This window comes from Bactrocera oleae, chromosome 6 (genome assembly GCF_042242935.1).
Source record: "Bactrocera oleae isolate idBacOlea1 chromosome 6, idBacOlea1, whole genome shotgun sequence".
Taxonomy (NCBI): Eukaryota; Metazoa; Arthropoda; class Insecta; order Diptera; family Tephritidae; genus Bactrocera; species Bactrocera oleae.
The window spans coordinates 30,522,769-30,534,772 of NC_091540.1; the positions used below are offsets into that span (position 1 = coordinate 30,522,769).

Below are 12,004 nucleotides of genomic sequence, written 5' to 3' on the forward strand. Positions count from 1 at the left end.
AATAAAATGATATTCGAACTAAATCTTCTGCGGACAAAAGAAATAAATATGAAAGCCTCTTAATATTTTATGTAAATATAAAGAATTATAAGTAACTCAATTTTTATTAGAATTAATTTATGTATATATTATTAGGTTTAATACCGCTAAATGTCATTAAAAATTTAAATTAAATATTTTTGAGTATCTTACACATATCGTATATACTCATTTAAACCGAGCGCTATTGCAACTATCAAAATGATTTCAAAATGAAAAGGAATGCAAAATTTCGTAGCAGCGAATAGCACAGTCCCTTCATCTTTCCTCGTCGGCTCCTCGCCTTCCAATAAACCGGTTTAGGTTACAAAAGAGTCCGTGTGTGAACTGGCACTTACTTGTACGTTTATACAATGATCAAGTGTTACAAATGGCAGAACTAGTACGAGGAGAAGCATCCGAGTCCGATGAAGAAACCCATGTAACTAAATTGTTGTGCACCTTTTAATTGAGATTATAACTTTATAAATTTATTATCAGACCAAAATATTCGCATCAGAAGTTTCCGGCGAAGCCACTGAATCGGATGAAGGTAAAACACTAGATACAATGTTTGCCCAAAATCTAATATATATATTTTTTCTGTAGATTTATTCGAAAAAAAATCACCAGTAATGGAAAATGGAAACGTTATAACAGAATCGCGCTATAAAAATAATTTATTGCAACGAAAATTAAGTATTAATTCCATAAACCAAACAGTCCGGTATTCAAATTTTCACATTATTTCCAGTCGACAATAATATTGGAATTTACAAGGGGTTGTCAATGTTTGTGAAAAATTTAGTAACAAATGTGTCAAAACATTTATTAAATACTGACCAACTTATCATAAAATCACAGGTAATAAAAAGTTTTGGTAAATGTATAGTTTAGGTCCTCCGATGAAGGAGGCCGCGAAAATTATTTTTTTTTTTAATCGTCTTATTTTGACGCAAAGATTACAAATCCGTGAGCGGAAAATGAATTTTTTAATAATTTATGTATACTTTTATATAAAAATATATCTAACACACTGTGCACATATTTTTCAAGTAACTTAGTTGTTGTTGCGACAGAATTCTGTAGAATTCAGATCACTTACTAACTCCCCGGTTTTGAACCGACCAGGGTTATGTTGAGGAACCTAAACTATACATTTACTTTATTTTTTTTTGGTAAAATTTTTGATTATTAAAATTTAGAAGATTGCAAAGTTTAAAAAAAAAAGTAAGCTAGTTTAATTTTTATGTGGCGCGAAGTTTTTTAACCAAGCATAAACTACTTTTGATTAACTGAAAGGAAAAGGGAAATGTGCAGTAATGTGGTAATATCTGAATTCAGATATACACTTTTGCTGACATAATTAAGCCACTGCATGGAAAAATTACATTTCAGAATATAAAGGCATCGGAGTATATTTGCGTTTTTATAACAGTATGGAAAAATGTTCTTTTATCAGTTCGAAATTGCTAAGAACGGATTCAGAGAAATAAGCAATGTGGTTGGGGAAAAAATTTAAATTGTTTCGCCATTGTTCTAGTTGGGTGTGCGCACATAATTAAACCATAAGGAAAGTCGATATTGAAACGAATGCAAAAATATTAAGAAAGTAAAAGTATATTGTCCACTAATTTAAATACTACTAATAAAGAAAAATCATGGGTGCGTTCGAGCTACGTAATAATTGCAGCAGTACAGCTACTGTGTTGCATATTTGCTGATATTCTGCTGATGTGTAGACGAAAATTTAGTGTTGCCGATTATTTGCATAAATTGCGTGCAGAAAGTGACAGTAGAACGTGATGCTGTTGCAACTGTTGCCAAAAATTCACGCAGAACGTGAGACTTTGACAAATTTACAACATTGCGGTCGTGATTGCCATCTCGAACGTATCCCATATGAGAATGCAAAATTGCTTAAGTAACCGTAACGGTAAAGAAAGATTAAGATTGTTGTGCAAAATTTTGGGAAACATAAAACCATTGACTATCTGCTCCATAAAAACCGAAAAATACAACATTTAACGACGGTAAACAAATATTACGGAAGAGAAAGGTAGATCCTTTTTTGACAAAATAATGCATTGTATAATTTAACGTTATAGAACAATTTACTACTAACTGTTTTGTTTTTGCGGGCGAATAAAGAAAAAAAATGTTAAAATTAAAACCAAATAGTTTAATAATATAATATATATAATAACCACATCATTAAAATATATAGAAAAATGTATTATATTATTGCCAGCATGAGTACATTATTTGCCCTAATCTCTAAATTTAATGCAAATTTAGTAGGTTAGGAGGTCGATACCAAGAAGGATCCCACTTGGACACCTTAAGACGCCGGTTCGTTGTGATACCTACAGTCTGGATCAAAAGACCCTTATAAGTCGACGAAACGATTTGTGCTTGCAACAAACTTGTTAAGGCGGCCAATCTCCATTCAGTATTCAGGTCCGCCAAAAGTGTTATTGCCGAGATATTTCAATCTCAGCCTATCGAAAGCCGGACATTGGAGGAGAAAGTGCCGGGATGTTTCCACCTCGCCCTCCTCCATGCAGCTTTGGCAACTAGCATCGGATAGTACTCTCAGCCCTACCACATGAGTGCCCATTGGACAGTGTCCAGTGAGAACTCCTACCATAGCGGCGAGATGCACTTTGCTCAGGGCGAGAAATTCTTCCGACCTCCTGCGCTCCACTCTTAGCCAGAAGGATCTCGCGGTCGCACAGGAGTTGGTCGTCGACCAACGGTGCCCCCCCCTGGCCAGCTCATCGGCCTTTCAATTCCCAGCGATTCAGCTGTGACCAGGCACCCAAATGAGCCTGATATTGAAGTAGCTTGATGCTAATTCTAGCAAGGACAGACACTCCTTGACTAGCTTTGAATGCACGGTTCGCGCACTCAGGGCTTGTATTGCCGCTCTGCTGTCGGAGTGAATGCTCACCTCTCCAAACAAAGCTACACTACGTAACAGTACTTCTACCGCCACCTTGATCTCGGCCACTTCCGCCTGAGAAACACTACAGTGGTCCGGTAGCCTGAAGCTAAGATTTACGGAGAGCTCCTTGCAGAAAACCCCCCCTCCAACCTTCCATCCATGAAAAAGCTCACCGTACCTCTTCTCCAGCGGCTTCTTCCCATCCACATGTCCCTCGTTGGAATATGAGCGGAGAAGAAGCCGCCTCAGTGACGCAGTGATCTAAATTTTCCGGAATGCATCTGAAGGAGGAAAGAATTTCGGAGTGTCCTTGTTCGGACCTCTTGATAACCCCAGATTCCCTGAGTCTTAGAGCACACTTCGCAGCAATGCACTTACTAATAAAATAGCATTAAGAGCTATTGCAGGTGTGGTCCGCAGTGCACCGGAGATTCCGATGAGCGCCGCTCTTTGGACCCGCTCAAGCTTTTTAGCCAGTGTGAACCTTTCGAGCGCCCTCCACCAGACGAACACACCAACTACGGTTTCGTAGAGCCAGAACACCACCTTAGGTGAGAATCCCCACCTTTTCCCTATAGGCCCTTTGCAGCAGTATAAGGCGACCGATGCCTTCTTAACTCTCTCCTTAATGTTTGGTCTCCAGGAAAGTTTTCTACCGAGGAAAAGCCCTAGGTATTTCACTTTATCAACAGGTTGAAGAAGTGAACCCCCGAAGAAGGGGAGAGGCACATTTGGGATCTTATAACTCCTAGTAAATACAACCATTTCGGTTTTACTTGGGTTGACGGCTAGGCCGCTTCTATTCGCCCAGGTAGATACCATTTTCAGGTACCCCTCAGTGAGCTCATAGACGGTATTCAGGAATTTTCCCTTAACCATAAGAACCACATCATCAGCATAGGCTGTCACCCGACAGCCTTGCGTCTCGAGTTCTATAAGTAGGTCGTTTACCACCAATATCCAGAGCAGTAGGGAGAGTACTCCCCGCTGCGGAGTTCCCCTTTTCTGGTTGTCTTGGCACCACCCCACACCGCTGCGACAGTTCTGTCGCAAAGAATACTAAAAATGAGGTGCTTGAATTTCGATTCCACCTCAAACTTTTAGAGGGCTTTAACCACTGTCTCTGGTCGCACGTTGTTGAAGGCCCCCTCGATGTCGAAAAAGGTGCCCACAGCAAATTCCTTGTGCTTGAGAGCTATCTCCAGCGATGACACTACATCATGCAAAGCAGTGTCGACCGACTTGCCTTTGATATAGGCATGCTGCACCCGTAACAGTTTACCCCTCGGTATTCTGTTCCTAATGTACAGATCCATAAGCCTCTCCAATGTTTTCAACAGAAACCAGCATAGGCTGATGGGTCTGAAATCTTTTGCACCGACGTGAGAGCTTTTGCCGGCCTTCGGGAAAAAAGTAACCTTAACCTGTCTCCAGACCTTCGGGACATGGCCCAGTCTAACACAGTTTGCGTAGATGGGGGCCAGCCAGCTGCATGACACAAATTTAGTAAAAAATAATAAAATTAAAAAAAAAACTAATAACAAGCTTTGCAACCTCACTCCGCCATCGTTACATATGAAAATGTAAAAAGCATAAACTTTTTTGTGATGCGTGATTTTCTCTGTCACTGCGCATCGACTGCCGGTTTAATGAAGTTCAAAACATGATGCAATGAGAATATTATACTTTGTTCTTCATTGCAATTGATGTTTTCGAATTCAGCCGAGGACTCGAAATTGTTGGATCTAGTGATTTGGGGTAGAACCATTTGTACAAGTTAAGGCAAAATAAATAGCAGTATTTACACACATTTCAGCAAATATTTAAATGGAAATTACGCCGATGTTTTACCACTAACTTGGATTTTTGAGAATGATAATGACCTAAAGCACTGTTTCAGGGTAGTTAAGGACTGGCTTGCAGTGAACCATATCAAGTGTCTCTAGTGGGATGCCTAAAGCCCGGACTTAGACCCCATTTAGAATCCATGGGAGATCTATAAAAGAGCAGTTGTAGCGAGAAAATCTTCGTATAAGTTTACATTGTGGTAAATTCTAAACCCGGAACAATGTATCACACTTGTTTGTACAAAGGGCAAACTCTGCAGGGAAATGATTTTGCAAAAGAGGTCCCCAACAAAGTACTAGACTATATCTTTCTGATTTATCAATAAAACTCAACGTTCACGTGGCTTAATTGTGTGAGCACAAGTGTGTGTTATACTACAAAAGAGTTGTTATTAAAAGTGCTTAGCTGTAATAAATTTATTTGTAAATGTTATCCAGAAGCTAATTTTAATATTTTCAAGAAGTATACATACTAATAACATATTTTCTGACGTATAAATTTGATTAACAAAAAAAATATTTGCAATCTCCATTGTAAGAACAAATATAAAAAAACCCTTTCTTTACTTCCTTTTAGTTAACTATGCAGTCAGTTTTATGCTATTTGAAAAATTCTCAGGTCAGTATGAAGCAACTGCATGAAAAACACAAAGATATTTTTACAAGCAATTTTGTACCGGATATCAACCACTAAGTTTTCAAAAATAAAAATAAAATATTAATCGAAATTTTACACATGGAGCTTTATTTATATTATATTATTCTGTGTCCGAATCAAGTGCAAATACTTGGCCACTCGAAGTTTCCTCTAGCATATATGTTGATTGAAAACAGCGGAAAAATATAGATCGCAAGTTAGTTCTTCCTTGGCGCTTTGGTGATTCAGGAATAAAATCGTCGTTATCTGAGTTATCTATAACTTTACTGACAACAGGCTCACCATTCTTATCCAACATCTGCATTCTATTTGTTTCCCCAGATACTGTTGGCAGTAAATGACTAATTTCATTGAGGCTAGAAGTCGAGACAGATGTATTATGATTACGAGGGACCGCAACAAGCGACGTGTAATTCCGTTTACTACTACTGTTTACAAATGTAAATAAAGATGAACTGTTACTAAGAGTCGTGTCCTCAGCAATGAACTTCTGGTCCATAGCTCTCCTAATATTTTTGCATTGATTAGGTACCTTCGAGGTTTTTAATTTCCGTTTACTTGATTTTGAGGTTGTGCATTCTTGGACTTCACTTTCTTGACAATTGTCATAAAAACTTACCTCTTCTGGAGATAAAGTAGACATGATAAGTATGCAATTAATTTCATCTCTATGGGATATACCCACGAAAACTGGACTAAAAAAATGTATTCAATAGCACGTACTTTGGTATTCATGGCATAAATCTATCGAAAGAACTTACCTTCCGGCCTCATCGAAATGCAAACACAAGCTTTCATTTAACGCCTCAGCAAACATAAGAAACGCTCTTAACTCTTTTAAACAAAATGTTATGGACGTTTCTTTTTCAATTTTGTATGTTTCAAACTCATCGGCGCTATATGTGCAATGAAAATATATTGTAATATTATTTTTGTGAACAATAAATATTATATAATTACTTCAATTGCAATTGAGACCTCATAAATTTTTCATTAACTCTCGATCCTTCAACATAGTTCATAACATTTACTTTCTTCTCTTGTGCTTCTAAAGTAATTTCTTCCTCCGCTGGATTAAAGTTATTGGATATTTCAGTAAATGTTTTATGCGAACCACAAATACTACAATAAAGAAAATGTTTATTACTTTTTAATTTTTACTTTAACTTACGTGTTGCAACTGTTTTCTGGTGTCATATCTGTGGTAATGTTTTCTTCATCATCAACTGAAATAAACGTATTCTTTAATGTTTCATGTTGGCATTTTAATTGTATTTGAAACTTTGTTCTGTCATATAAGAGTGCCATATCACATCGTTCCACCTACATTTTACAGAATAAATTTATGTATATATGTACTATAATTGGATAAATTACAAAATTATCATTTTATGAATATATAATAACTTTCTTATACTGAAGCAATACATATGTTCTAAAACTACTACTTAACTAAATTAAAATATATAAACATTTGACCAAAATCGCTTTTCATAAGGATTTATTGTTCCATGAATACGCTTTCTATTTTCCAATTTTTTTTTAGACTGAAACTACCAGGAGTGTTGCAGAATCTGATAGTCAGATAGGAATCAGAATTGAAACCGAAACGAAATCGTATTTGTTTTGGGTGTCACGGAAACCAATTTTATCGGTTTTGTTATCAGAAACAAACCAAGGGAATTTTTGCTGACAGTTTTAAAATATAAGTTAAGAAAATAATTTATATTATTGTTACGATTTAACTTATCGTTATTTCTATAAGGGAATACATCCCTCCTTCGTTGGGAAGCTTACACTTTACATTTACTAAAAATGTGTGCCAATATATACAATATATACCTGTTTTGTATTTCGAAATACAGTAAGACAAGCCCTCATATCCAGTTTACAAAAACTTTCTTCATTTTGGTCGACCTCGTAAAAATCGAAGAAGCTTCTACTAAAGCGATATGTCCCAACAGCAGATTTAGTTGGATTTAGAGTGCGGAGCTGCATTCCACCAATATCAGCTTCAATAAATAAGTCTCCGCCGAACTTTGAAAGTGATTGCACTGCTTTAGCAAAAACTAGAAAAAATCCAAATGGTTAGTTCATGTACATTCAAAGCTAATCTTAAACCTTTTGTATTTCCGCCATCTATTGTACTTTTCATTTGTAAACTAATTGTCAACACTGTATACTGTCACAAAGTTCATCTAAACAAAATTGAGCGAAAACTTCTTACGGGGCATCTCGGCAGGCAATTTAAGATTGCGAAAATTTGTATCGCAAGCAATATTGCCAATGGAGACGGCACTTTGCTAACGTTTGCCAACTGATATATTTATATTTCATGTCATCCATTGCTAGCAATGAACTGTCATTTTGAAGATTTGACAGTGCTGCTTTCATTCCCACACAAATTTTAAGGAGGCAACATGTTTGTTGCGTAAATTGCAATTTAGTTAAATAATATTAAAATCAAAAACTTTAACAAAACATGGAATATAGTAATTAAATACATACGGATTTCTCGATAAACCGTCTATCTGTAACTCACTCTTGAGTTCGATCACTGGATTGATAAATAAAAGTTCCAATTTAATGGTTACACACTTATCTTTATTTCTAATTCCAACAACTTAACGCTTATTGCTCGTTATTCGAGCTTACCACTTCTTGCTTATGTCTCAATTGTTCTTATCACGACAACACTCTAACTAGAACTGTGTTTGCTGCACAATCCGGCAGCCCTTATATAGTAAATCTGTAACAAAACATTGCTTCTAGAACATTCTGGCAACTACGAATTCGCTAACTAGTTGCTTCTGGCAGTTTATCGTTGATTCGATTTTGTTCTATTATCCATGATCCTCACACTGCCCTCCACCTAAGTCTGATCGTCCCGATTAGACATATTTGCGATACCAAACACAAAGCTTTTAAGTCCCCCATCTCGTCTTCTAGGCTGGTGCTGACATCGTTAGCCGTCCTTCTCTTCTTGAGTTAATTCCATCCGTTTCCCGGATACTCAGTTTCTGGTACATCCCTTGACTTAAAGCTGACTCGAGATTCCCTTCTTGATCAGAACGTAACTCCATTGGAACACCGAATCTCGTTACCCACTTGTTGATGAATGCCTCCGCCACTGGTTCAGTCTCTTAGTTAGGAATTGTATATACTTGTGGCCATTCGTTGAAATGGTCCTTGACTGCCAAAACATGACTATTTCCTAATTTATTGGTGGGATATGGACCATCTTCATACACGCCTATTTTCTCAACTGGCGCACGCTTGTGCTGTTTCATCTGCCCATGACTCCTGGACCTTGATCCTTTAGCTACAATGTCCTCAGCATATTTCGCAATCCTTTCTATAGCTGATAGACAACCAGTCCAATAAAACTTTTGCTTCAAATTCTCCAAGGATTTTATGTCTCTCAAGTGCCCTCCTCTTGGACATTTGTACTGCACGTTAAGAACCTCAGGAATTCCAACCCTTGGAACAACCATAAGTACTCGGAAGGTTTGCCCATTTTCGCTTATCCATACTCGATGCAAGCAGCCATACACTAACTTTAAACTGCTCCGTTCTGCCCAATATGATTTTCTGACTGGCCTTCCTGTAGTTATTTCTCCAATCGTTGTACATTGGTTCAACTCCACTTCATGTAATGCACCTTCCAAATCTGGATCTTCTTGCAAAGAGTCATCCGTTTCAGGTTCAATTTTATGCTGATCTTCCACCTGTGATGGTAAACACGCTTCCTGCTCTTCTAACTGTAAGGACACTTGTGCTGGTATCCAAGCTTCTTGCTCTTCTAACTGTGAGGAACTTTTTACTGGTTCACACGCTTCCTCCTCTTCCAAGTGTGAGAACACCTGCCCTGACATACGCAGTTCCAGCTCTTTCGACTGTGAGGACCCTTGTACTGGTACACAGGCTTCCTCCTCTTCCGACTGTGAGGACACCTGCGCTGGCATACGCCCGTTCAGTTCTTCCGATTGCGAAGACACTTTTGCTGGTATACAAGCTTCTTGCTCTTCATACTGTGAAGATCCTGGTTCACATGCTTCCTCCTATTCCAACTGTGAGGATACCTGCGCTGACATATGCACGTCGAGCTCTTTCGGTGCTGACAACTGTGCTGAAAAAGGTGCATCTTGCGCTGCAAACTGCTCATCCAAATGCGTTGACAATCGCGTTTCCATTTGAGACATACGTGTATCCTGTTCTTTAAATAGTGTCGACATTTGTGTCGATATTTGCGTTGATAATTGCAATATTGCAGCAAAAACCATGTTTATGTCCACAATCTTTGACGAGCATTTAGCCTCTTCCTTTTCTTCTATCTTTGTTGTCTCTTCTTCTAATTCCATGTGAAAGACATATTCCTCCACATTAATGTTTTCCGCCTCCATGGCCTCTCTCAAACGTGATTGTAATGCAGTTTTGAATCCATTTGTCGCCAAACCCTGTTGCTCCAGCTCCTTTTTCAGTTGTGGAATCCTCAGATCGTTAAATTTGGCCATTTTCAAATAATTATCTCCTTGGGAATTTATTTGACAATCCCACTTCTGACACAAATTGTAACGGATTTCTCGATAAATCGTCTTTCTGTAACTCACTCTTGAGTTCGATCACTGGATTGATAAAGTGCCGTTTCACACAGGGACTCAAAAGAGTCTCATACCAGTTTATTGTGGGCGAGGGGACGACGAGGAAAGACGAAGGGACCGTGCCACTCGTGTTCGGGTGGCACGCTTTGTGTTCTTGTTCGTAACAGCTCGCTGCTACCCTTTTCAGCATTCCTTTTCACTTTCAAACTCTTTGAATGGTTGCAAGAGCGCTCGGTTTCAAATGAATTCGATCGCAAATTTGAGTTCTGTTATCTATTTTTGTATGTAATATGCAAATACGTATGCATAGAATAATAGAAATATTATGACAAATTGTAAATAAGGAGAAAATTAAGATATAGATTATGGAGTAAAGAAATTATGAATTTTTAATACGGAGTAAAGAAATTATGAGTTTTTAATACTTAAAGATTAGGAAATTCCTATTATAAATTTGGCCTTGAAAATATTAGTAGCGGATATTCAATACATTCTTGTGGATTAGGGAATTCCCGTCTTTAGTATTTCTTTGAAACTATTTAGCGGGTAGGTACTTGTATTATGCATATTGTTCTACCATATTCATGGTAATTCATTGCAAGCAAAATGTGTGACCATCATCTCAACATACAAATGAAATACGAAATACGCAGTGTTGCGCTATCGAACCGCACAAATATTTACGAAAATTTTGTGAAAAGGAATGCAGAAAAACTAGACTCGAGTTGCTGGACTCTTTTTGACCGTGTGAATGCCCAGAGCGCCACCAAAAGAAAATTTGAAAAACATCAGACTCTTTTGCATCCCAATGTGAAACGGCACAAATAAAAGTCCCAATTTAATGGCTACACACTTATCTTTATTTCTAATTCCAACAACACAACGCCAAGTGTTTCGGTTGCATTGCTGCTAAAGGGCCGCGGTCCAGGAGTCATGGTCAGATGAAGCTCTACAATTCAGGTGCGCCGTTTGAGCGAGTAGCCATGGATGTAGCTAGTCCATTTCCTATCAGTAAATTAGGAAACAGATATGTTTCGGTAGTCATGGACTATTTCAGCAAATGGCCAGAGGTATACGCAATTCCTAACCAAGAGGCAGGAACAGTAGCGGATGTATTCATCAACAATTGGATATCGAGATATGATGTTCCAATAGAATTACATCCTGACCAAGGGAGAAATTTTGAATCAGCTCCAATACAGGAGATATGCCAGAAGCTGGGTATCCGGAAAACCCGTACAACTGCACTACATCCGCAGTCCGATGGCATGGTAGAACGATTCAATCGAACTTTGGAAGAACATTTGAGGAAAGTTGCGGACAAGTATCAAAAAGATTAGGATACCCATATATCCTTGTTCCTGATGGCTTATCGGTCTGCTGTACATGAAACAACGGGGCAGACTCCAGCAAGGGTAATTTTTGGTAATGATCTTCGACTACCGATTGATTAAAATTTGGAATTAAGGGTAGAGGGCAGTGTGGAGAACACGAATACCAGAACAAATCAGAATCGACGATAAACTGCCAGAAGCAACTAGGCAGCGAATTCGTAGTTGCCAGAATGTTCTAGTAGCGAACTTGTGTTAAAAATTTACTATATAAGGGCTGCTGGATTATGCAGCAGGGACAGTTCTAATTAGAGTGTTGCCGTGTAAAAAGAAATTAAGCTATAAGCAATAAGTTGTAAACTCGAATATCGAGCAATAAGTGTTAAGTTGTTGAAAATAAAAGTAAAGATAAGTGTATAGCCATTAAATTGGGACTTTAATTTAACAATCCAGTGATCGCACTCAAGAGTGAGTTACAGGTAGACAATTTTTCGAGAAGTCCGTTGCAATATATAATGACCACGATCCACGATAGCGTAATTAATAGAACATGTAGGATAAAATAACGATTTAAGTATTTTAAAATCGCGACCATGGGTTAC

The 12,004-nt window shown here is 37.9% G+C and overlaps 2 protein-coding genes across 4 annotated transcripts; one reads left to right on the plus strand and one right to left on the minus strand.

Annotated features, from left to right (window-relative positions):
• Positions 1-308: 308 nt before the first annotated feature.
• On the plus strand, positions 309-5,545 carry Blos3 (Biogenesis of lysosome-related organelles complex 1, subunit 3). The gene is made up of 5 exons (XM_014240909.3): positions 309-460; positions 520-571; positions 628-717; positions 773-882; positions 5,390-5,545. Exons 1-5 carry the CDS (start codon positions 410-412, stop codon positions 5,504-5,506), a joined length of 420 nt encoding a protein of 139 aa, XP_014096384.2. The 5' UTR covers positions 309-409; the 3' UTR covers positions 5,507-5,545.
• Positions 5,531-7,743, minus strand: Rad9 (cell cycle checkpoint control protein Rad9). 3 transcript variants are annotated; one of them, XM_036362401.2, is made up of 7 exons: positions 7,592-7,743; positions 7,313-7,539; positions 6,642-6,793; positions 6,431-6,592; positions 6,232-6,366; positions 6,090-6,165; positions 5,531-6,002 (listed from the first exon to the last, which is right to left on the minus strand). In XM_036362401.2, the coding sequence occupies exons 1-7, from the start codon at positions 7,623-7,625 to the stop codon at positions 5,571-5,573; spliced, it is 1,218 nt and encodes a 405-aa protein (XP_036218294.2). In that variant the 5' UTR covers positions 7,626-7,743; the 3' UTR covers positions 5,531-5,570. The 3 variants fall into 3 exon arrangements, with proteins under 3 accessions (XP_036218294.2, XP_014096383.2, XP_014096382.2); XM_014240908.3 differs by having other exon boundaries at positions 5,531-5,684; positions 5,753-6,165; XM_014240907.3 differs by having other exon boundaries at positions 5,531-6,165.
• Positions 7,744-12,004: the final 4,261 nt, after the last annotated feature.